Source organism: Lontra canadensis, unplaced genomic scaffold, assembly GCF_010015895.1.
Source record: "Lontra canadensis isolate GAN:19392208 unplaced genomic scaffold, GSC_riverotter_1.0 scaffold38, whole genome shotgun sequence".
Classification (NCBI taxonomy): domain Eukaryota; kingdom Metazoa; phylum Chordata; class Mammalia; order Carnivora; family Mustelidae; genus Lontra; species Lontra canadensis.
In genome coordinates this window covers 6,711,142-6,736,257 of record NW_022631032.1, presented here as the reverse complement: position 1 = coordinate 6,736,257, position 25,116 = coordinate 6,711,142, and the positions used below count along the sequence as shown (strand labels likewise).

At 40.9% G+C, this 25,116-nt stretch overlaps 1 protein-coding gene across 1 annotated transcript; it reads left to right on the top strand.

Annotated features, from left to right (window-relative positions):
- The first annotated feature begins 213 nt into the window (after window positions 1-213).
- On the top strand, window positions 214-23,452 carry PARP15 (poly(ADP-ribose) polymerase family member 15). The gene is made up of 11 exons (XM_032869521.1): window positions 214-315; window positions 2,390-2,626; window positions 3,590-3,811; window positions 4,989-5,058; window positions 7,451-7,600; window positions 10,075-10,137; window positions 11,135-11,302; window positions 13,875-14,081; window positions 18,622-18,755; window positions 22,613-22,787; window positions 23,095-23,452. Exons 1-11 carry the CDS (start codon window positions 289-291, stop codon window positions 23,382-23,384), a joined length of 1,743 nt encoding a protein of 580 aa, XP_032725412.1. The 5' UTR covers window positions 214-288; the 3' UTR covers window positions 23,385-23,452.
- Window positions 23,453-25,116: the final 1,664 nt, after the last annotated feature.

Below are 25,116 nucleotides of genomic sequence, written 5' to 3'. Positions count from 1 at the left end.
CTCACAGGCAACTGGAGTATTATATACAGTATACTAAAAAAATTGTGGTAATAAATTATTTGCTTTTGAATCTTAAGGTTGGATTATGAGTTAAGTTAGAGAGGTGTAGAATCTAATAGCTATTTTCTGTTTGGAAACCTAAGAGGAAAGTCTCCAGATAGCGTTGCCTGGTCATTATTTTTACTGTTTTCTCCACAGTCCAAAGACCAAGTCAGCGGGAAAAATTGTCTTCCGAACGGAGATGAGATAGCCTCAGCCCAAACCACAGAAGGTCTAAACCTCATATTAATGGCTGGAAATGTTATTAATTTCCAGGTAAGTGGTGCTATTGAGCAAATCCAACAAGAAACACTGGGGTCTGATTCACTGATTCTATGACTTAAGGTCACAACAGACCCCACAACAGACCATTTTGAATTTTATCTCACCCAGTTAGTGGTACAATCTAGTTAAGATAGAAATTCCATATCCTTATCTTATAAACGAGGAAACTGAGGTCTTTTCACTACATAGTCTGTTAGGTTGATTATTAAACTCTTTTCATCCCTGTCAGGGTACCTATTCTCACCATTGGATGGTGTCATATAAACTTTGGAGTCCTCTAACTCTTCTCTGAGCTCCTTTCTCTATCCAACTAGTTTCCCAGCCTCCTCACACCCTCTCTCTTGTGTATTCCCTTTCATTTTCATTGTCCTTCAGCATCCCTAGTCACCTCTCTTACCCTCCAGTCGGCCCTCTCCCTAGCTGTTTGACGCATGTTCATCAGGTGCTTCCTCCTGCCTGTATCAGAAAGTCCAAAAAATGAGAGCTCTCAGAGTCTTCCACGGCCTGGCCCCAAATCTCTTTCCAGCCCTGTCTCTCACCATTAGCACTCTCTGTTAGCTAAATTGGACTACTTTCTGACCTTTCTCAATTCTATGTGTTTTCTCAAATATTCACCCACCCAGAATCCTTATTGCTTTCTTTCTCCCTGTCCCAGCTTCATTCCTTATCCTCTTTTTTTTTTTTTTCTAAGATTTTATTTATTCATTTGAGAGAGGGAGAGAGAAAGACACAAACAAGAGACAGAGACAGAGAAAGCACAAGCAGGGGAAGAGGCAGAGGGAGAGGGAGAAGCAGACTCCCCACTGAGCAGGGAGCCTGATGTGGGACCTGGAGATCATGACCTGAGTGGAAGGAAGACACTCAACTGACTGAGCCAACCAGGTGCCCCATCCCTTATCCTCTTTGTAAAGACTTTACTAAGCAGTCCAGTCTAAAGGATTCCTGCCGTATTTGAAATTCTATAGCAATTACTAATTGTATTTTTTTAATTGTATTTTTTAACACAGAGTTTCTTTTGATTATCTTGAACTGATTTAAACATTAAGAATATTTTGTTGTTTTATATGTTAATATATTACTTCCCCAAACTGTGTAGGAATCAGTAAGCAGAGAGTGGGGTGAAGGTGGGCTGGATCTTGTTTTTTGTTTTTTTTGGTTTGTTTTTTTTTTGCAAGCTCATTGACTTTTGTCCCTGCGGGGAGCTTCTCAGGTCCTAAGATTAGTTTATGTTAAGTGACCTCATATAAGATTGAGGTGGACCCATGAGAGTGAGAAATGAACTATTAAGTGGCCAATGACATAAAAACTTTTTAATTTACGATGAAGAAGTACTCCCCAAGGAATCAGAATACTCAAAATCCACATGATCAAAGCATTCTCCCCTCCAAATTTGAATATGAAATCAGAATAAATGGAGTTGGATGAATTGAATACTTAATATCTATTGGCATCAGGTCATGACCCCATCTCACCAAAGGGATAGCCTCAGCAGGCATTGGAGAACTCTTGATACCCCTGGACAGGCTTGAGGGGACACTGCCTACCTCCACCTCAATGACTTTCCTTTATCTAGGCCTTCAGGGCTGATCAGACCCCACCCCCCTACCCTTCAGACGGACCCATTCTTTCTTTAGGTATGTTAATAAAGTCAGAACAATTACTCTCAGTTCCTACCAGCCTAGAAGCAACTCTTTCTTCCAAGGTCTCTCTCAACATTCTGTGTTTTTGTCTCTGTCTCACTGTCTTCCTCTTTCTGCGTCTACCTTTCATTCAGATTCTCCTTCTTTGTCTATGGTCTCTGATTTGCTCATTTTCATAGCCCTACTCTGACTCATCACATGTTGAGTCGACATTGGTGGGTGATGTATTTCCTTTATTTCTAAGTTTTGGGGCTCAACTCATTATGGTAATAATAGATTGTGAGCCCCCCCCCCCAGGTTAAGGTTGACAGGTCAGTATGACAGGCAAAACATGTCTTATGCATTACCCCACAATACTTGGCAAGTCGTAGGTGCTTAATAATTACTGATTCAATTTCTAACAAAATGTTGCTGTTTTCCTTAAGGCCCATGTGATTGTCAACACTGTTTCCCAGACACTTCAACTTGGAAACGGACCACTATCTCGGGCTATTTTGCAGAAAGCTGGTCCAAAGCTCCAGGAAGAGTTGTATGCTGTCAAGCAGGGAACAGTGGAGAAAATAGGTAGCATATTCATAACAAGTGGCTGTAATCTGAACTGCCAAGCTGTCTTCCATGTCGTGGCACCAACTTGGGATAATGCAGCAGGGCGCTCTCAGCAGGTAGAGAAAATCCTTCATTCTCTACTTCATTGGTAGCTTTGGTAGTCTTCTGGCACTGTAGAGATCTGTGGTTCTCAAGCGAAGTGAATGTATTCCCCAGGGGACCTTTGGCTTGTTACATCGGTTACTGATCAAGAGGAAGTGGGGGCCAGGGATGCGGCTAAATGTCCTACAATGTATACATCGGCCTCCACAACACAAACTTTTCTGGACAAGGTTGAGAAACCCTAGTATTGATTGGACCTTGTCCATTTATTGACATCTTTATTACATTCTGTAAACAGTCCATCATAGCTACCAGTGATTTCAGAATAATTGACCCTTGAAAGTAGTAACCATCCTGGGTTTCTCCAGGAATGATATCTGAAATTAGTGTAATCATCCTTCACTATGACAACAAGATGCAGCCAAAGCTGTGGTGAAGAATGAGGGGTCATTGCTCTTCTTTTGATGACTTCTCACCTCTACTCCCAACTTTCTTTTTTCAGAATATGAAAGTAATACGAGTATATTGCAGGAAATACAGAAAGTACAAAGACCAAAATAAAAATTGTAATCCAGCCACCTGGAAATGAATGTGGTTAACATTTTATTGTATTCTCTTCAGGGCAATTTTATGAATACATATTTCTTAGTTGGGATTCCCTTCCAGACATTTTTTTAATCCTGCTTTTTAAAAAAAATTAACAAACATTTATCCAATGTCCATAAACATTGCTTTTAATTGCAACAAGACACCATTGTTTATGTAGCCATTCCCATACTACTGGAGCCTCCTTCCTTCATGAATTGCAATTTCTCTGGAACATCCTCTCTCCTCTTGTTTTCCCTTTCTGACTCCCTAGACCCAGACAAAGCCAGGAAGAGCGGAGGAGACCTAGTCACAGTTGCTGGAGCCATAGCTCTTTCTGCTTCCTGCCAGCTTAAGCCCTAACTTAGATGAATGTATTTTGTACATTTCAGATCATGGCAAAAATAATCAAGAAATGTTTGGCAACTGTAGAAGAGTTATCTTTTTCATCCATCGTATTTCCCATGATTGGAACCGGAAATTTGAGATTTCCCAAAGCTATTTTTGCTAACCTAATCCTTTCGGAATTGTTCAAATTTAGTAGCAGAAGCTGGCGGAAAACCTTACAAAAAGTTTACTTGCTCGTACATCTAGGTGATGATGAAATCCAGCAGGTATGGTTACATATCTCTTCTCATCATTCTGACAAGTGAACCTAAGTGCAACCAGATGTCTTTGTGGATCTGTAAATAATAATGTTTTCACTTCCCTGTCCATAAGTGTTGGTTGCTGTGGGGGGGGGGGTTGTCATAAGACTTCATGAGATAATGCTGATAACTCACACAGTCCTTCCTAGACAGTTTAGCAAGAGATAAGATAATTGTACTTAAATTCCTAGGAGGAAGCAGAAAGTCATTGGCATAAAAGTGGCCCAGACATTTTAACACTGACTGAATGAAGTCCAAGTTATGGCTCTGTTTACAGAGAAAAGACGAAATAAGAGAAACCTCAAGAATTTAAGGGTTTTATGGATAGAGCACAGCCCGTCTATAGAAGTCTATGAGGGGAGGGTCTAAAGCTAGAAATAACAGTATAGTATTCAGTAGCAGAGAGGCAGTCAAAGCGCATGAACTAAGCACTGAGCCCCCTACACCAGCCTTGTAAATGTTGACCTAGAGCTGGTTGGCCCAGTCTGAGTACCAAAATCTGGTTCTCATTCTTGAAAAGTTATATTGATTTTATAAATTGTGCATAGTTATAGCAAAATGCAAACAGTATAGAAGTGCAAAGAAGAAAGGTACAGCTAGGTTTAAATTCCGGTTTTGCCACTTAAAGGTTGAGGGAGGCCACCTCTCTGAATTTCGGTTTTATTGTGTGTCAAATGAATGTGGCAAGAACACCTCTCAAACTCGATGTGGAAACTAAGAGAAGATGTATTTGACATGTTTTGTGTGGTGTCTAGCATGTAGCACGGCTCAAACCTGGTTGCAGAAGTAGTTATTATCTTTTTGTTCTCTGACTTTAAGGGCTATTGTTACAAATTACGAACATTAGCACTTTAAAAAGATAGCAAATATAAGGTTCTTTTCTGAGTTCTTAGTTACTCTCAGGCGTCTGGGATAGAACTGTGGTCTTCCCATGAAATAAAGGAAATCAGCACTGGTATTTATTGAGAAAATGCCTAGGTTCGATGGCAATCCTGTAATGAAAAAGTCTCTGGGTAAGAGGAAATCTAGGGAGAACTATTGTTTCTAATTGATGTCTGTCTGGTGATCAGTACTACAAAGAATTGGATTAATATATTTACAGAACATTGTTGTAGTCAGTAACTATATTTCTTTCTATTTCCAGGCATTTTTAGATGAATTCACTAAAGGGTTGTATGGAAATCCCAACAAGGACAGGATTCTCACAACTGAAGGTAACCAAGGTCTGGCAAAGTTGTTCTGCTCAGAAAATATTTTGCTCTGCCTAGTGGTTCTTCAGTGGTAGCTGACATCAATAGAAGGAGACAAAGTTAATTCACATGCGGGACAGATCAGTGATGAAGGAGGTGTTAGAGCATGTTCCACTGTCTGAGCACGCAAACAATAAGTTATACGGATACGTGCTGCTGCACCCCGCAGACTCTAAGCCTAGGGTGGGTCATGTCCGGTGAGTTCAGAGAAAAGACCCAGAGACACCAATGGTGATACAGGTCTACTAGCGGAACTATGTGCAGGGAGTCTGGAGTGGCCGACTGGATACAACCTCCACTGCCAGGATCTACACACAGCAAGTTTTTATATCTTAGCTACTCACCCTAGCAACTATTAAGGGCCTGTCCACCTCCTTGCATGGCCAGCATTTCCAAGGAGATCAAGACCTGCCTCTTGGACAGTCATCATTATAAGAGAGATATACAGGGCTGGTCACCTCCCCCCATACCCAGCCCCTGACCTTGAACACTGAACAACACGCTTTTCTGCATGTTTTGCTTGGTGAGACTATAGAGGGAGGACGGGATCTCTACATTTTCAAGACCGTGATTAACGGGGGCCTTTGGGGTATGCTTGCACAAACTAGCAATCCAGCGTGTACCATACCAGATGTGAACCAAATCTGGTGAGGCCAGAGTTTCTCAGATATGATAATGAAAGATAACTGAGGATGGAGGAGGGGGGCGGTGGCCTGGGGTGAGAGCGGCGACCGCCCTGCATCTTCCTTGATCATCCGCTGTGCGCTGCTTCACCTGCAGCAAGATTCTATCACGAAGTAAAGACCTACCTGGGGCTGCTATGGGCTGAGTGCATGGAGGGGGACTCCCTAGACAGGCTGGGTCTGAAGCACTGCTGTTGCCTCCACATGCCATTGGCACACGTGCTTATGATCAAGAAGCTGTGACCCTGCAGAGGTGACAGTGCTGGAGCCCGTCCACCATGCTGACCACAGGCAGCTGGGTCTTGCCCAGAGTTCATTCCATGGAGGGGTGGGTAGCTGAGAGCAGTGCCCCCCCTCCCACAGCCTCCTGGGCGTGTGTCCTCCGGCTCTGAGGGAACCATCCAGTAAAGGTCTTGAAGAATCACACCCCCACACACAGATAACTAAAATGAGGATGCACACTGAACTCTGATTGCTTTTCTATATATATAATTTAATCTACACAGTGGCCTCCCAGGTGGGTGATTCTCTTGCCACTGCATCACATGGAAAAGGAGACTGAAAGGGACGAGTAGAAAAGGCACAGCTAAGTTATAAAGCCTCAGAGCGGACAGTAACATTATGCCAACACGGTAAGGCTGATTTCCTCAGAGCAGCCTTGATCCTGTTATGCCAGTGAGATGCGAAGCCACAGGAAAGCTCCTATGTGAAGTTAGTGAGCTGTTATTTAACCCTGGACAGGGGCGGCTGGGTGGCTCAGTTGGCGGAGCATCTGACTCCTGATTTCAGCTCAGGTCATGATCTCAGGGTTTTGAGGTCGAGCCCCGCTTTGGACTCCATGCTGGTGCAGAGTCTGCTTGAGATCCTCTCCCTCTGCACCCCGCCCCTGGCCCCCTGCACTGCTCCAACATGTGCACATGTGCTCTCTATCTCAAATAAACAAATAAAAATAAATCTTCCCCCCAAATAATTGAACAAATGACCTCCACACTGAGACCATTTCCCTTTTCTGCAAAATGAAAGTAAAAGAATCACCTGGAGGGACATACTTTCTGTCATAAGACAAATAAATTCTGGAGACCGAATGCACAGCACAGAGTGGAGTTAATAATAATGTTCTGTATTTTCAAAGCTCACTAAGAGAGCAGATCCCGGGTGTTCTCACCACTCGCACGTGCACGCACGCACACACACACACTCCCCACACAAAATGGTAACTGTGGGAAATGATGGGTGTGCTATGAGCCCAATTGGACAGTCATTTCATAGCGTACGTTCATGTTGAGAGTCACATTGTACACCTTAAATATTTACATTTCTTATTTGCCATAGTTCAAAAAAGCTTGAAAAAAAGTTTCCCAGAGACATGAGCATGACATGAGGGGACACTTGGCCCTCTGTCCTTCCTCATGCCTTTCTCATGAGGCTGCAGCAACTCTTGCAGACAAGCTGACGGTCCAGTCAGGTATTCCTGCTTCATCCTATCTAACTGAGAAATTGATCCTCCTCCTGCCACGAAGCTTTATTTTTTAATTTCCTTAAAAAAGAAAACCCATCCAGGCACGGTACAGTTTGCGCTTATGTAGGTGGGAAGAAAGAAGACTGGGAAGAGAACAGTGGCCCCTTGTTGTTCATTCTCCAGCTACTCTTTCGTTTGCTTGCTTTTTTTTCAGGGGCCTTCAGCCCTGTCTCCAGCCGTGGAATCATTTCATATGGAATGAAAATCGGTGCAATTACTTTCCAGATTGCTACTGGAGATATTAGAAAAGAAAAGGCAGATGTGATTGTAAACTCAACAACAAGAACATTTAATCTGAAATCAGGTACTTTATTTAAGCAATGTACGCGATTGTAACTATTAACATGACTCATGTGTGGGAAGGAAATTGTGGCTAATGTTGCCCGAGTAGAAGAGTGTTGTTGGACATATGTAGGCCCTGGAATCAGAAAGAACTGGGTTTGAATCCCAGCTCTGCCACTTACCATTGTGTGGCTTTGGGACAATCACTTTATCCCCTCTGAGGCTCAGTTCCTCTGCCTGTCAAATGTTGATTTCCTGGAGGATTAGATGGGGCACAGCACTGTGAAGATGAGGTGGGAGCCATGCACTGGACTTAGTCTAGGTTAGCTCTCATCCCCTTTCTAGCTCTGAACCATCAAAATTCCACACTTCTAATTTAATAAGTTTGTTTTATTTTTATTTCCCTTTCTATGTAACTGAGTTGGCACTCATATCTCACTTCTTATAATCTTCCTTATGTTACACTGACCCAGAAATGAAATTCGACCCCTTTTTCTTGATTTTTGCTGGAATGTCTGAACACCTCCAGTGAATGAGCATCTTTGAGCATGTCCTCCCCACGTGTCTATTTGTGTATAACTTGTATACATATACTCTCATGTTAATATACTTTTATTACAAAGTATTAACTTTTAAATTAAAAGGGTAAGATAAAACATAAATAGAAAGAGAAGTTTCAATATTTTCTAAGCTGCAAAATACTATAGCACTTACTATGTAGGAAATGGCTATGTAGACTATCCATCCAATGTATCAGTCATTCACAAATGCAGACATAAAGGACATTCAATTATGTAAAATATGACAGGTTGAACATAGGCATTTTTACCTGCCTTCTTTTAAAATTCCATTAAAGCAACAGTAAAGGAAATAAAAGGGTGTAAACCCAAAAGGAAAAAGAGAGCTGGAGGAAAACCAATAATGAACAAGACACAGCAGTGTATTTTTAGAATATGAGAAGAAGCTAGCCAGTGGTGAAAACTTAGAATATGCAGGAGAGAATGGTAGTCCCTAGAGACACAGAAGTTGGAGCAGCAGGTACCTGGGAAGGCAGGGGACAAGGAAAAGATGGAAACAGAATCAGATGCAATTCTGTATGAGCAACACTTAGACCCCTTTATTCTATTCTCCATCCATCTGATGCCCCAGTAACTTCCCTTGGTCTTCCCTGGCCAGAGATGGGAGGTTTATTCTATAGGGAAACCAACCAGAGAGATTTTGGACTTAGAACAGCAGGCACAGGTGAGAAGAGAGTGGGAGCTAGACAGTGTTCAAGTGAAAGCTTCCTTACTGAACAGTGAGGTCCAGCCCCATCCCCGTGCAGCTCCCAGAACGGCAGACGGGTTTATGCCCTCTGAGACAGGAGATTGGAGGATCCTTCTGGAGAGAAACCGGCTGCCCTGAAGTCTAGTATTTACCGCCTGCTTACCTTACACTAAAGCCTCCTGGTTGGCAAGCCTCCTTTCAGGGTGCTCCCACACTCACTCTGAATAGGAATGGACTGGTGAGTGTCACTTGATAATTGAGGAAAATCTCCATTCTTGCAAAGTCAGAGACCAAAACAAATGCCCCCAAAAAGGTATTTTTTAAAAAGAGACAATTCATAACACACATATATAATCAAGGAGACCTAGATAGATGATAAGTAGATAAATAGATAGAGGATAGATTGATCTTTATAATGATAAAATAACTAAAAATTATTCAGTGCTTTCAGTGGGCCAGATTCCGCACGAAGCATCTTTTAATGTTCAAATAACCCATGTTAGGGGAGTAGTGTGCCAGACTCTATAATAGTTGAGGAACTGACTAGTCCCATGTTAGCCAGTAAGTGGCAGAGGCGACCCTAACCCAGGCTGTCACATGCATAGTTTGTGCTTCCGACCGCTCAACCCTGCCGTCACCAGCAAGAACCAGATGGTGAAGCTCCAGCCTCGACTGGAGGATTCACAGGACTGAAGGCAGCCAGCTGCGTGTCTCCCTGTGAAAAAACAACACGAGAACCGCAGAACTTCTGTGGAATGCTCAGTGGTGTTTCAGTTTTGAGCTCCATGCTTCTCATTAGTATCCGAACTTTCATTTTTATGTTTTTCAACTTTATGAAATAATAAGGGTAGAATGCAAAAAATTTCAAATAACTGCAAAAATATCCCTGTACAGATAGAGCCTGTAGAGCTCTAGACACAGGGGACTGTCCACTGTTGAGCAGTTCCCTCACGCTGTAGCTCAGAGTGTTTATTACTCAGCCTGAATGAAAGTTGCTATGGAAACGGTGGTTTTTTTCTGTGGGGGGCATCAATGAATTATGCACAAAGGGGTGAGCTGGACGAAAGTCTAATGTACAAAAGCTATAATCATGCATTGCATTTGAACTAATGCTTTTTATTTTAACTAATTTAAATTTATTTTAATTTAATTAAATATTACATTTAATTAACTTAAAATAAGTTTAATTTATTTTAATTAATTTTAACTTAATGTTTTTTTCTTACTTAGGGGTGTCAAAAGCAATTTTAGAAGGTGCCGGACCAGCTGTGGAAAATGAATGTGCTATACTAGGTATGGTTACATGTTACTTTTGGTTACGACCCCTAGGAGATTAGAGGGCTAACAAGACTGTAATAGGATCTACAGGAGGAGTAAGTGGTGAGCACTTTGGAAAGAGGTTGATTCTCTGGGAGAGCAGATCCAGGGGGTGTGACTTTCACCATCCCACCTGTCTCTTCCTAACTATTAAACAGAACCCAGGCATGGTTCCTAATAGTCCAGCCTCCACCACTTACTGAGGGATCCTGAGCCTGCCATCTGATCTATAAGAGCTTTGTTTCTCTTATCTGTGAGCTTGTTCTGGGTTCTACTAACCAGGCAGGAGTATGGTAATGGCTTCCTTGCGGGTGGGTGTGAGCATCAGGACAATGAACAGGAAAAGTTGCCTAAAGTGCTGTATAAGTCATCGTTCTCTTTCCCCAACCTTGTTCTACTTGTGATAGGACATCGTCTACCTGACGTGAGTCAGGGTGGAACCTGTGTGGGTCTGAGGTGTTCTAGGACACCAATTCTCCAATTCTTGCACACCACCAAATGCATTGCTTTTCTCTCCTTGAAAAACGAATCTAGCCGAATAAGCATAGACATTGCTCTTCTGGACAACAGCTTGGGGGTTAAGAGGTCTGGACATTGACCGCTTGAGTTCAAATCCCAGGCAATCTTTGCTGTGGACCTTACCTTTCTGAGCTTCTGTTGAATCTGTGAAATGGACAAAATAGTACCTACCAATAGCCTTGTTTTGGGGATTGAGTAGACCAAAGGAGGTAGAGTGCTTTTGAATAGCACCCCACATTCAACAATGTAGTTGTCGAGTTAAAGAATCCTGGTTGTACAGAAAATGAGCCGGGCACAGTCCCAGCGAGTGAAACCAGCTAGATGGAGGGAGGCTGGACTTGTTCAGAAATCATCACAGCTTTCTTCAACAGCAGCTGCTTTCATGGTTCGGTGATCCTCTTGCCGCTTCCTGTAAGTAACTGCTGTGTGTTTCCTTTTCTTCCCCTTGTTCTAGCTGCACAGCCTCACGGAGATTTTATAGTTACACAAGGTGGAAACTTGATGTGCAAGATAATAATCCATGTTCTCGGGGAAAATGATGTCAGGAAAACAGTCTCCACTGTTCTAGAAGAGTGTGAGCAGAGGAAGTACACTTCTGTTTCCCTTCCGGCCATTGGAACAGGTTTGTAGCCTCTTAGCAATCCAAGATTCTGAATCATCTGCATTCCCTTAGACTTCACCTCACTGTTAGTGAATTCGTTGCTGATTCCAGGCAGCGATAGTGATGTAAATCAGAGAGTGGGCCAACTTGCAGACCCGGAGGGACATCTCTGGGGCCTATGCCTCTTTAATACATCTTTATTCTTTATTGTATGTTCCCCAGGTATCTTTGCATGTTTGGCCCTTAACATCATGGTGTTCTTACTGTTCATGTTTTTCCTTTGGATGATTTGTTTGCTTTTACTGTATCTGTTACCCTTTTTGCACTGATTCTCAGATCAGCATTTCTCCTTCCCCCGGATCTCCTCTGGCAGATTTCTGTTACCAGAGACTTTATAGCAGAATCCAAACTCATCCTCATCATCTCTTGCAAACAGTCACCTTTCCTGAGTTGTCCCATTTTCTTATCTCCTCCTTTGGTGGTGCCACGATGCTCTGGCTATCCTGCCAGCTTGCTTCTTTGTGCCCCCAGACCCCACAGCACATTCTACTAAGTCTTCTCCCAGGGGTTATTCAGTGTCAGCCTTGCTTCTGGCTTCCAAAACTTTAATACGTCTGCTATTGGGTTGACCGCAGCATCTCCCACTGGCTCTCATTCGTGCATTTATTAGATTGAAAGGCTGTTTCCCAGGCCCGCTGCAAGTTCCTAGGCATAAAACCATGAGTAGGATGCAGTTGCTTTCCTTAAGCAAGAAGCTCGGGTCCATCCCACTACCAGTTTCTAGGAAAACTTTTCCTCCTCATCTCTATCATAGCATACAATAATTTGCTCTTAGTTGAAGGTGATGCTAATGACCAGTTCCCTGATTCATTCATGCTCAGTCGCACAAGCTTTTTAAAAGGGCCTGGGTGGGCCCGAATAATGCCGCCACATGATCGTATGATTAATAAAGTTTCAAAAGTAAGATTTTTTAACCTCTGTGGGTCAGGATCACTATTTCTTCTCACTTTGACTTCTCAGACTTTTCCTGACACTGAGCATTGGAAAGGCTGCGAGCATTTTTGGAATATAGCTAAGGAAAGTTGATGTAGGAATATGGTTTTTCAGAATTTCAAAATTTATACTTTATTGTGATTTCTTTTTTTATTATAAAGAGTCCCTTTTATACATAATTTTGTGTTTTTATTTTGTGTTCTTTTTCTGAGATGTATAAATTTTAAACCCTACAAAACCAGACCCACTCATGAATCTTAGTTTCCCCATTTTGCAGATAAGAATTTGAAGTATTAATGTACAAGGTCACATAGCTAGTCAGCAACATAGCGAAGATCAAACCCAGGCAGCCTGGTCTGTACATTTCAACCTTTACATTGTTTTTTTATGTTACACTTTTTTTTTGTTACCATTATGCTCTTAATTACTATACTGTTAGCTGCCACATTCTTAACTCTATGAGCTATTACGTCTATTATCACCCCAATTGTATAAAATTGAGTAAATTGAAGTTTGGAGGTGTTGTGGGCTGAGTTATGTTCTCCCTGCCAAATTCGTATGCTGAAACTGTGATTCCCAGTACCTCAGAATGTAACTATATTTGATGAGAGGGTCTTTCAAGAGATAATTAAGTTAAAATGAGGTCATTAGGGTGGTCCCTAATCCAATATGACCAGTGTCCTTGTTAGTTGGGAGATTAGAACATCCACAGATACAGAGAGAAGACCATATGAAGACATAAGGAAAAGACAGCCATCTACAAGTCTCAGAGAACTCAAAAGAAATCAGTCTTTCCAAAACCTCAATGTCAGACTTCTAGCCTCCAGAATTGTGAGAAAATACATTTGTGTTGCCTAAGCCACCAATTACCAATTAAGCAGTTTGTCATGGCCTCCCTAGCCAACTAATATGAGAGGAATTGAATGACTTAGCCAAAATCCCACAGCTAATCAGTGGAGAGCCAGGACATGAACCCAGTTCTTCTGCACCCGGATCACATGCTCTGTTCTCTGCGCTGCCAGTGCCCTACAGTTCAAGACCACCAGGAGCACACATTATGAAGAACTATGCTGCATCTCACCAAGAGGTCATTAAGGACTATTAATAGATCTGAGCTTGTGCTGGGTAACTTTGTGGTGGTCTCAAGTACATGGGGTTTTGCTCTGGATTGGATTCTTTGAGGAAGCAGGCATGGTTCAATGATTGGATATCTTACCTGGAAGAGGCGAAGAAAATGGCCAAAGTTGTGATTATTAATGAAGCAGCACTTGCTCCTACTAGTTAAGATGGGGACTGTTTGGCCATTTTTGTGGTTTGGATAGTGTTCATGTTTTGCCTGTGGTCAGACATGATTATTCAGTAGTTGTGCTGGGCTAAATTGATCACAGCCACAGAGCGATTACATCAGATGATATTCTATGAAATTGTTTGTGTTCAGCCAGAGGACACAAACACCCAGCTAGGAGTGCCAGATCCATTTCTGGCTGTCGGGCTGCTTGCTTCTTTCTCAACACCAAAAACCACGTTTGCCAGATCTCATCACTTGACTAACACCAGCTAAAGCTTCTTTTGGTCACTTAAAAAAATGTTTCTTTTTCAGGAAATGCTGGAAAAAACCCAACCACAGTTGCTGATGATATGATCAGTGCTGTTATAGACTTCGCACAGAAACATCCCATCCCATCATTACGAAGAGTTAAAGTTGTCATCTTTCTATTTGAATTGCTACATGTATTCTATGACAACATGAGAAAGAGAGAGAAGTCCGCATCACCTGTCCTTCAGCCCACACGCTTCGAGACTGCATGTAAATGATCTTCAGAAAATCATGTGGTTATCTCTCCTATCACTTAGCAAATGTGTAGCTATTAATGCTCATTGTTTTATCAGTTTTAGGATTCTACAGATAACCTCCTATAATATGTGGGAAAATACAAGAACTATGGAATGCAGCCTCCTATCTGCTGATTATTCTGAGGGCAGAATCACTCCTGGGAAGCAGGAATAGCAAAGGAACGGAAGAGAATAGAAATGAGGAAAGCAGAAGAGGGGGATGGGCTTTGAAAATCCTAAGCCAGTTACCTCATTATTTAATTATGGATTAGTATCGCCCCTCAGTGCTCCTTGTAGCTATGAACCAGCTGACTGATACTCATTTATTGATTATCCACCACTAGACAAGTTAGCCTGACAATGGAAGCAGATGGAAGAAGGGAATGGTCAGGGTCATTTGGTTGTACTACTTCCTGAGCAGGCAGATTCCTAGTTTCTTCTCTGTAAGATGGGTGTTTATGCATAATGTTTAAGTATCTATTGATCTGCTCCTCTTTCCCCATTTTGAGGCTTCTGTACTGCTTTGAAAATAACTAGAAAAGCAGCTTCCTCTTGCAATCACGGTTTTTGCCCATTTTGGGCACTCACTCATAGAGCACTGTGGGTTTTACTAATGATGAAGTACACCTGTCATCAGCAGCTGTCTCTAAACTGGAAATTATTGCCTGACCCTGCCAGTAAGAATTTCAGTTCTCTCTATACTTAACTTACCGATAACTATTCAATGTGCCTTCACATATAGCACATGTAAGAGCTACACACACACACACACACAAAGTAAATAAAAATAGCAGTTGGATCTGTTAATGTTCTTGCAATAGCAAGTAATAGAAAATCCAACTTAAACTGGCTTATGGAAAAATGGAATTAATTGACTCACATGACTATAAAGTCCAGGCATACCTGGCTTCAGGGCCAGTTTGATCCAGGTGCTCATATTGTATAATCTATATATAGATTTCTTCATCTCTCTAGTTCATCATCTCTCTTCATCTGAATTTCTTCATCTCACACTCTCTTGTCAACTGTGTTGTCTTTATTCTCAGGTTTCACATGGTTAAAGATGGCAGCTAACAGTTTCAGGACCATATGCCTACACGGTCAGATCCAATAGGAAAGGGTATATCCGGGGGTAATATATACTCATCACAGGAATGTGATGCCTGGGAACAGAGCTGTTCACATAAGGCAGAAATTCCTTCTTACTGAATCAGCTTAGGTCATCATTGCAGCTAGGGAACTGGAGTTATACAAATCAGCCAACCCAGAGTCACATGCTCTATTCTTGAACTGAAGGGGATCACTCTGAAGCAACAAGGAAGAGTTGTTCACCAAAGGAAATTCAAGATGCTTTTAACAGAAGAAGGGGAAGAGGCTGCTGGATGGTTAAAAATAACACATACCTACTAGAGTACCTAGGGATATATAAATTAACATTTCCCCCTTCGGTCCTTGCAGAAGAAAATTTGTATTTAAATACAAATTAACTGGTTCATCCACTCCCTGCTTACACCAAGAATTTAAAATGACTTCTGAAATTTAAAAAACAGGAAGGGGTACCTGGGTGGCTCAGTCAGTTAAATGTTCCAGTCTTGATTTTCCCTCAGGATGTGGTCTCAGGGTCATGAGATGGAGCCCCAGGTTGGGCTCTGCCCTGGGCATGGAGCCTGCTGAAGATTCTCTCTCCTTCTCTCCCTCTGCTCTCCCTGCTCATTTCTCTCTCTTAAAAAAAAAAAAAAAAAAAAAAGGAAAGAAAAGAAAGAATAAGAGACAAGCAAATAAAAGATAAGTAAAATGAGCAGACCAGTGACCCAATGAATGGCACTTGGGGCAAAACCAAACAACAACAAAACTGCCTTACATAATCTTTGTTGTTAGATGAAAGGAATAATTCAGATAAAATGTCAGATAACAAGTTTGTTGGCAGAGATAAACTTGATTTTAGTAAGAATTTATCATGAGGATTTTTTTTTTTTTTTTATCATGTGGACTTCTTTAAAAAGAGAACTTACAGAGGACAACTTGGAGTTTCATTTGAGCAAATGATACACAATTGCTTTTCCAAAGCACGTTTAAGCTATTCATTGATTCAGAGCACTGTTACTGGGCACGAATTGAATATCACACCCTAGAGACACAGATTTGGGAGTCATGTAAATAGGTGGGAGTTGAAGTCATGGAGTGTGGCTCCAACTATCCATGGAGACTATGAAGGTGGAGAGAATGAAGCTGAAGGCAGAGCCAGGATTCTTGGTGTGTCGTCCCACCCCTACCTGTGAAGAGGAAACTGAGGCAGGCTGCACAAGGAGAGGTGTAGGATGGCATTTACCCCAAACATCAGGAATGGGAAAGTAGATTGAGCTTTATCTTTTAAAAGAGATTTATAGGAAAAGCACTCAGGAAAGTACCTGGTACCTGGTAAACACTTGAAAAAAGGTAGCCATCATGTTACCGCCGATGAAGCACTGGGCTGAGAGTCACTAGAACACAATCGTTTTCCTTCCTTGGATGGTGGCCTTCCATGTAACATTGGATATGTGAGTACTCAGCCTTCCTGGAGTTTGGCTTTCTCATCTCTAAATTGTCCAAGGACACCTTCTGTCCACAAGCAGAATAAGTAGCACAGTTTGGTGTGGTTTAAGGGTGTGATTTAAGTTGTTCATCTCAAGAAAATACCTTTGTCTTTAAACTTTCCTCCCTTTTTATTTTTATTTTTTAAAGATTCTTTATTTTAGTTTAGAGAGGAAAATGAGAGAAAGAGAGAGAGAGTGCCAGAGCGGAAGGGTGGGGAAGGGCAGAGGGAAAGAGAGAAAATCTGAAGCAGACTGCCCTGAGCACAGAGTCTGCCACTGGCCTCAATCCCATGACCCCGAAATCATGACCTGAGCTGAAATCAAGAGTTGGACGCCCAACTGACTGAGCCACCGAGGTGCTCCTAGGTGGCTCCTTCTTTAAATACAAATGCCTCTAAGATGTAGAAAATATCAAGTTTAATTATTTTTTTTAAGAATAATAACTATGTTTGTAAAGGATTCCCTAAAAGTGTTTTTCAACCTTTATTGTATTTTAAACTTGAAACAATCCCATGAGGTGACAAATAGAGCAGATTCTATCAGTTCCATTTTACAAAAGAGAAAATGAAAACTCACTCAAAATTGGTACTATTTGTTCCATACCTTATGGCTGGCCACAGGTTGAGGCTGAGCAGTTCTTCTGATTCCAAGCACTGGTATTTTTGCTCTGCAACCTCATGATGTGAAAGGAAGAGAGAGCCCAAAGAAAAACTTGACTTGCTTCTCAGGCTTGCCTCTGTATTGGGGGAAAATAAAGTAGCAGGTTTGAGGAGACTCTAAGACCTAGGACTCCACATTACTAGGCCAAAGCTTTGCAAGGAGTGGACAGTGGGAGAAGGGAAAGAATTTAATTTGCACAAACTACACATCCTACTGTGGGAAACTTCTCCAGAAAAACTCTCTTAAAGTAGAATTTGAAGACAGCTTCCAGATTAGGCTTTGATGCTTGCCTTTGTGAACAGAACTTCATTCCCTGGATGGACTTGCTAAACAGGAAGAGAGTACCTGATTGCTCTCCCAGCCCTGGATATCTTGCACTAAAAGTTAGTAAATTCTGGCTTTGTTTGTGAGGAGAAATCCTTTGGCCTTTACCTGTGGTGTTGTGCCATTTTCTGGCATTTCCTTCTCTAACACAGTCTGTCCATAGTTCTACTTGTCATGCCATCTCTGCAACTTGGTGTGTAGTCTCAATGTATTAGAAGGTTCTAGAAGCCATTGGAAAGCAAAGGAAAATTTTGAGCATCATCACCCTATGTGAAAGTGTTCACTTAGTATTTCCGCTGTTTTCTTTATATGGTGCTTTCTCTACTTTGGAAATAGAAGGTAAGGTATAGAACAATGTCTTTAGATATCTTTAACAAGGTAATCACATTTCAAAAGAAAAATAATAACCACAATAAATAAAACTGATAAACATGAAAACATTGATGAATTGGCTTTCATGTTTACACATCAGGTTTTTTTAAAAACTTTTTTTAAAGTGGGCTTTACACTCACTGTGGAGCCCAGTGTGGGGATTGAACTCATGACCATGAGATTGAGCCCTGAACTGATATCCAGAGTTGGATGCTCAACAAATTGAGCCACCTAGGAACCCCCACATATCAGTTTCTTATGGAATTAATTCCATAGAGCTTTCTGGGGAAATTATAATTTCAAGCTATAGTGAATGAAAGTATACCTAAATACTTGAGCTAGGTCATTAGTTAATATATGTCATATTAACATCAGAACCGTTCATTTCATCTGTGTTTACCAACTGAGAATGGATAAAAGCAGCAACTGAAATGTGTAGCTTTCTTGTTTTTGGTTTTGTTTTGTTTTTTTCTTATCCAAAAGACCAGGATTAGATGAATGTGAAATAAGAGCATAGGAAGTGCCCTGATTTTCAGAGATCCCTGGAAATGGATATTGTGTTTTCACCAAATGTTGACTTTTCAGGTAATCTTCCTGAACACTGGGCTGACATGAATCAGCAGCTATCCTGTGTGATTGAGCTACTCCCCGGACAGTCAGAATATTACACCATAAAGGACAAGTTCTCTGAGACTTGTCCTTCCTACAAAATAGAGAAGGTAATATTTTATTTAAAAATAACTTCTTTTAAAAAAAATTACTTCTTTTAACTATCAAAGAACTACTAACATGAAAGCCATCTTTTTTAAAATAACACTCCTCCTTCCTTTGTACCTTACTATATTTATTTTAATTAGACTAACTCAATCTCCATAGACTTCAAATCTAATGGTTCATTCATTAACAGTAATGAAGAATATTCCCCAAAGTGACATTTATATGTTTGGATACTTTCACTTACAATTTACAAACAAACACATTCTAACTGATTAAACAAGGAGAAATGTATTAGAAATGTCCAGAAGTAGGATGGTCTTTGGAATAGCTGGATCCAGTTTCTCTGGCTTTGCCATCCACAGGGTCAACTTCATGTAAAGGCTGGACTCTCTTCATAATTGTAGGATGGCTGTGCATGGCAATCAGGGGGTCTCTGCTTCCTCCATTCACAACCCATGGAAGGGACACAACCACTGGATAAGAGTCCCAGGCTTTGTGTTGAGCGGAGCCCTCCAACCAGTCTATGTCCCAAGAGTGCTATTTGCTGATTGGCTTGGACCTGGGCTATCAAATGCCATCATTGTACGATCCCAACATGAGATTACCCTGATTGGTTAGACCCAATTATGCTCCGCCCAATTCTCCACTCAGTGGAGAACTGTAGTGAGTCCAACTCCACCCAGACCAGCAGTTGCTGTACAATGGGGATGAATTAGAATGGATGTTCAGGGATTCTCACTATGTTCACCATGCTGCATAAAAATTTTAGCCAGGAAAGTACAGGAGTTTATTAGAAGGTCATTATCATACCCTGTTATCAGAGCAGGGTGTGACATCCTAGTCATTTAAAAATCTGGCTGCTACTTCCATAAAACTGTGTACTCAACCACATTATAGCATTTAAGAAATTGTGCTTTCATAAGCTTTCATGTGCCTGACTCCCCCATTAGACAGTGGGGTTCTTAAAGTAGGAGTTGCATTCCCATTACCTATCCTGGTGCCTAGCATATCATAGGACACAATACCTACAGAATGAACTTTCTTCCTGAGAAAGAAAGAGAATCCAAAGAGAGACATTCCTGCAGAAAGGACAGAATTTAAAGGAGGAGATACTTCATTGATATTAAAAGCTGTTGAGAGTATAAGAACCTTGTTCAATTGTGTTTACCCAATATCTGCAACTTTCTTGGCTCTTATTCTTCTATTATACCCATGTAGAAACACCTCACTTTTGGATTAATTCTATAATATACTTTCTCTCCTGCTGCCCCTAGATAAAATCATTATTAATTCCTGGTTGCCAACCTCTGCTGGACTCTCCAGGTGCCTGGAATCCTTTATTACTTCTTCCAGTCAACTCCTTCATGCATTCCCCTTTGCAAAATTTCAACACTCTGCTTGAGGTCTTCATCTGTCTCAAAACAACTTTCCCTCCTGCTTTTATTACTTGACTTCTCCTCAATACCTGCTATAGGTAACCGCTCCATTCTTCTCATTTATGTATTTATTTTTTAATTATTTACTGAAATTGAGGTATAATTGACATATATTAGTTTCAGGTATATAATGTATTTTAATATTTGTATATATTGCAAATTGATCACCATAGTAAATCTAATTAACATCCTTTATCATACCTACTTATAAAAGATTTTTTTTCTTGTAATGAAGACTTTTCAGATCTACTCTCTTAGCAACTTTCAAATATGCAATTCAGTATTATTAACATAGTCACTATCCTGTGCATTATATCCCCCTGACCTATTTCTTTTATAATTGGAAATTTGTACCTTTTGGCCCACTCTCTCATGTGTCTACCCTGCACCCCTGCCTCTGGCAACCATCAATCTGTTTTCTGTATCTATGAACTTGGGTTTATTTTTGTGGATTTTGTTTGTTTGCTTGTTTTTTATCCAGCATATAAGTGAAACCATATGGTATTTGTCTTTCTCTGTCTGACTTATTTCACTTAGCATAATGCCCTCAAGGTCCATGGCAAGATTTTTTGCTTTTTCATATCCTGATAGTAGTGTGTGTGTGTGTGTGTGTGTGTGTGTGTGTGTGACATTTTCATTACCCATTCATCTATCAGTGGACACTTGGGTTGCTTCCATATCTTAGCTATTATGAATAATGCTGCAGTGAACATGGGGGTGCACACAGTTCTTCTTGAACTCTCTTCTTTTGTTTCTAGGACATCATGATTTTGGATTTTTTTCTCTTTCCATAGACTTAGATTACCTGGATCCTTTTCTTTTGCTTTCATAGTCTGTGTGTGTTCTCCTAACCAACCCCTTATCCCTCTGAGAGGCAGAGATTTTTTTACTTGTCTTTCTCCCCCACTAGACTGAAAGTTTCTTTCAGAGATCCAACACATGCTTCATTCATAGTAGATATTCAATAGATGATTACTAAGTGTATGTTAGATTCATTTTCTAGAAGGAAGGAGAACCAGTAGAGAATGATGTATTGAAAAAAAGTTAAAGGAAGACAAAATTTCAAGGAGGGGATGATTCATGGTTTGAAATGCTATTGAGAGTCTAGAAAGAAATAGTCATTAGATTAGGCAGTTATGAGGTGATTTGTGACCATAATTAGAGCAATGGAAGAGAACTGTTGTTGGAAGAAGCCAATGGGATGGTTTTAGAGATCAGATGGACTTAAGGAAATAATTACTGAATGACTACAAATTTTTGAGTAGGAATTTGTTTTTATTTTCTTTTAATTTATTTAGATTATTATTATTATTTAAGTAAGCTACACGCCAAGCATAGAGTCTAATACTGGGCTTGAACTCACAAAGACCTGACCTGAGATCAAAAGTCAGTGGCTATCTGACTCTTGGTTTTGGCTCAGGTTGTGGTCTTATCGTCATGAGATTGAGCCCCACCTCTGGCTCCATGCTCAGCATGGAGTCTGTTTGAGATACTCTCTCCCTCTGCCTCTGCCCCTCCTGCTTACACTCGTCTCTGTCTCTGTCTCTGTCTCTTTCTCTCTCAAATAGATAAATAAATCTTAAAATTAAAAAAAAGGAGTGAGATGCTTACCTGACTGAACCACTCAGGCACCCCTTATTTATTTATTTATTTATTTATTTATTTGCTTACTTATTTATTTATTTATAAAGGGGAGAGAGAGAGAAATGGAGGAGGAGCTGAGAGAGAGAGGGGGAGAGAAAGAATCTTAAACAGGCTCCAAGCCCAGTGTGGAGCCTGACATGGGATTCTGTCAACCCTGAGATCATGACCTATGCCAAAATCAAGAGTTAGACACTTAACCAACTGAGCCACTCAGGTGCCCCTTGAATAAGAATTTGAATGTAAATGAATCTCCAGGAATTCCGGATAATATATGTAGGTAAATGTCTTTATATAACTTCTAAGTTCTATTATATAAAATAGATTATAATAAGCACTATTACAGAGTATAGATACTCTTAACCTAGCCTTTTCCTAAGGGCAGAAGGCAGAGATGCCTGGGTGGCTGAGTCAGTTAAGTGTCTGCCTTCAGCTCAGGTCATGTCTCGGGGTCCTGGGATTGAGTCCTGCATTGGGCTCCTTGCTCAACAGGGAGCCTGCTTCTCTGTCTGCCTGCCATTCCCTCTGCTTGTGCGCTCTTTCTCTCTCTCTCTCTCACTCTCTGGGAAATAAATGAATAAAATATTAAAAAAAATAAAAGCAGAAAGCTACCTACTCTCTGAATTAATTGGCTGTTGATTTGCATTTTCTTTTCTTTTCCCTTTTTCCCCTCCTCCAGTCCTCCTTCTTCTCCTCTAAATTGCTATTTTAAATCCACAACAAACACATTATACTGAGCTCTAAAGTCATTTTCAAAATATTTTGCTTTTTGTCATTTGTAGATTGAACGGATACAGAATGTATGCATCTGGCAGAGCTACCAGATAAAGAAAAACCACATGGACATGAAGAATGGCCATACAGATAATGAGAGAATTCTGTTCCATGGGACAGATGCAGACTCAGTGCCATATGTCAATGAGCATGGCTTTAATCGCAGTTATGCTGGGAAGAATGGTAAGGAAGCAAGTAATCTGGCTGACTAGAATGAGATGAATGAGAACTCTAGTGTTGACTATTCACACCCAAGCAGTGTAGAAGCATAGATGGCAGCCATCTTGTCATTATCAGGGTAGAGTTCTTTGCGTTTCATCAGAAAGGAGGCTGGCAACCTTCTAAGGCTAGAGGGAGTGAATTGTAGAAATGATGAAGAGTGGCTTGGGTGGGCAAGAACGACATTAAAAAAATGTGTCAGGTTTGGCATGGTTCTACATACTGCGATAATTTTCTGTTTTTAGAAAACCTTTTGTCTTTCTCTTTATAGGAGCAGCCTATGGACAAGGAACCTATTTTGCTGTTAATGCCAAATATTCTGCTAATGATAAATATTCCACACCAGACAGCAATGGGAGAAAGCATGTTTATGTTGTACGAGTGCTTACAGGAGTCTACACATGCGGACATGCAAGATTAGTTACCCCTCCATCAAAGAATCCTTACAATCCCACAGATCTCTTTGACTCTGTCACAGATGATACACAACATCCAAGTCTATTTGTGGTATTCTCTGATAATCAAGCTTACCCAGAATATCTCATAACTTTTAGGTGTTAAAAAATAGGGTTTTTTTTAACCTCTAAGAGATTGTTTAGTTGTCTATTTATAAGAACAAATTTATAGAATTTTTGTCTTTGCCTTTGGCTTGTTTATGTAGATTAAAATGTCTCTGTTAGGTGCTAAAATGCTGAGAACAGCCTTTCAAAAATGCTCTATTGCAATTTGTAGCATACCTCTTTTCTGAGCATATTGATGGGTGGAAGCTAAGAAATGTGGGTGACATAATTATAGCTACAACTATTTACAGACACCAAATGTGTCAAAGAACAAAGAGCACATTACTTTTGTCTAGCAGAGAAGAAATAAGACGAATCTCTTTAAAGCCAAGATGTCATTGCTCTAACAGAGCATGTTAAAGACATCAAACTGTGCTGGGCTCAACTGTACTGTTAAATGAATAGGCTGCTAATGTGTATCTGTAAGAGCTAAGAATTTTGCCCCCTGAAGAAATACTTAGTAGCATAGTTCAGCTAGAATGACTGAATCAAATCTGTTATGGAGTAAACCAGGTAAAAATGTGTTGTACCACTATCTGATGCTACATGACAACTTACTATAAAATTTAAGGGCTTTGTGGGTAAGGAATTCAGGTGTGGCTTAGCTGGGTCATTCTGACTTAGGGTTTCTCCTAAAGTTGAATAAAGATGTCAGCAGGGGATGCAGTGTTCTGCAGTGGCTTGACTAGAGCTGGAAGATCTGCTTCCAAGGTAAATCACTCAGATAGCTACAGAGTTTTTGCTGGTTGACAGAAGTCCTCAGTTTTTCTCCCCATAGTCCTTTCCAGGCTGCTTACATTGCTCATGATGTGGTATTCCACAGCCAGCAATTCGGGAGAGATACAGGCTGAAGCCATGGTGTCTTTTATGACCTAGCTTCTGAGTCATACTCCACCTTTTCCACAGCATTCTGTTGGTTCCACAGATCAGCTCTTTCAGTGTAAACAGGAATTACACAGGGCCTGGACACCAGTGGACAGAGATTGTCGGGGACCATCTTAGAAGCTGTATAGAGTGAAGGACTGATACACTGATGAAATGTTAGCAGTGAGAAGGACTCTAGAGGTCATGTAAGCCCACTGTCCTCTCATCTTTCTCTCCCCTGTCTGTACTCCCAGTGCAAAAAGCCCTCGAGTTTCTGCTTAACCACTTCTACATCTTAAGGATAACTTATTCCATCCCAAGACAACTATAACTATTGGAAAACTCTTGTTTACACTGAGTTCAAATCTCTTCTTCTGTGTCTATTGCCTGCTGGTCACTGTCTCACCTTCTGGAGGGCACAGAGCATTTATCATTCTTTTTACAGATGGTGGCCCTTCAGATTCATCTCTTCCCTCTATTATACTAGAGTTAGGTAAATTCTTGAAATATTTAGCAGCTTATCTGGAAGCATTACTTATCAAGAGTTGAAGACATTTAAGAAGTGTTAACATAATCATAAATAAGCAGATGCACATTAAAAGGAGTATAGGGAAGTTTAAAGAGAGTAACTCCCTTCACCATACTATATCACTCATAATTGCAACATTCAGAGGAAACCACTGCCAACATTCTTTTTTTTTTTTTTTAATATTTTATGTATTTGTTTGACAGACAGATCACAAGTAGGCAGAGAAGCAGGTAGAGAGGAAGAAGCAAGCTCCCTGCTGAGCAGAGAGCCTGATGCGGGGCTCAACCCCGGGGACGCTGGGATCATGACCTGAGCCGAAGGCAGGGGCTTTAACCCACTG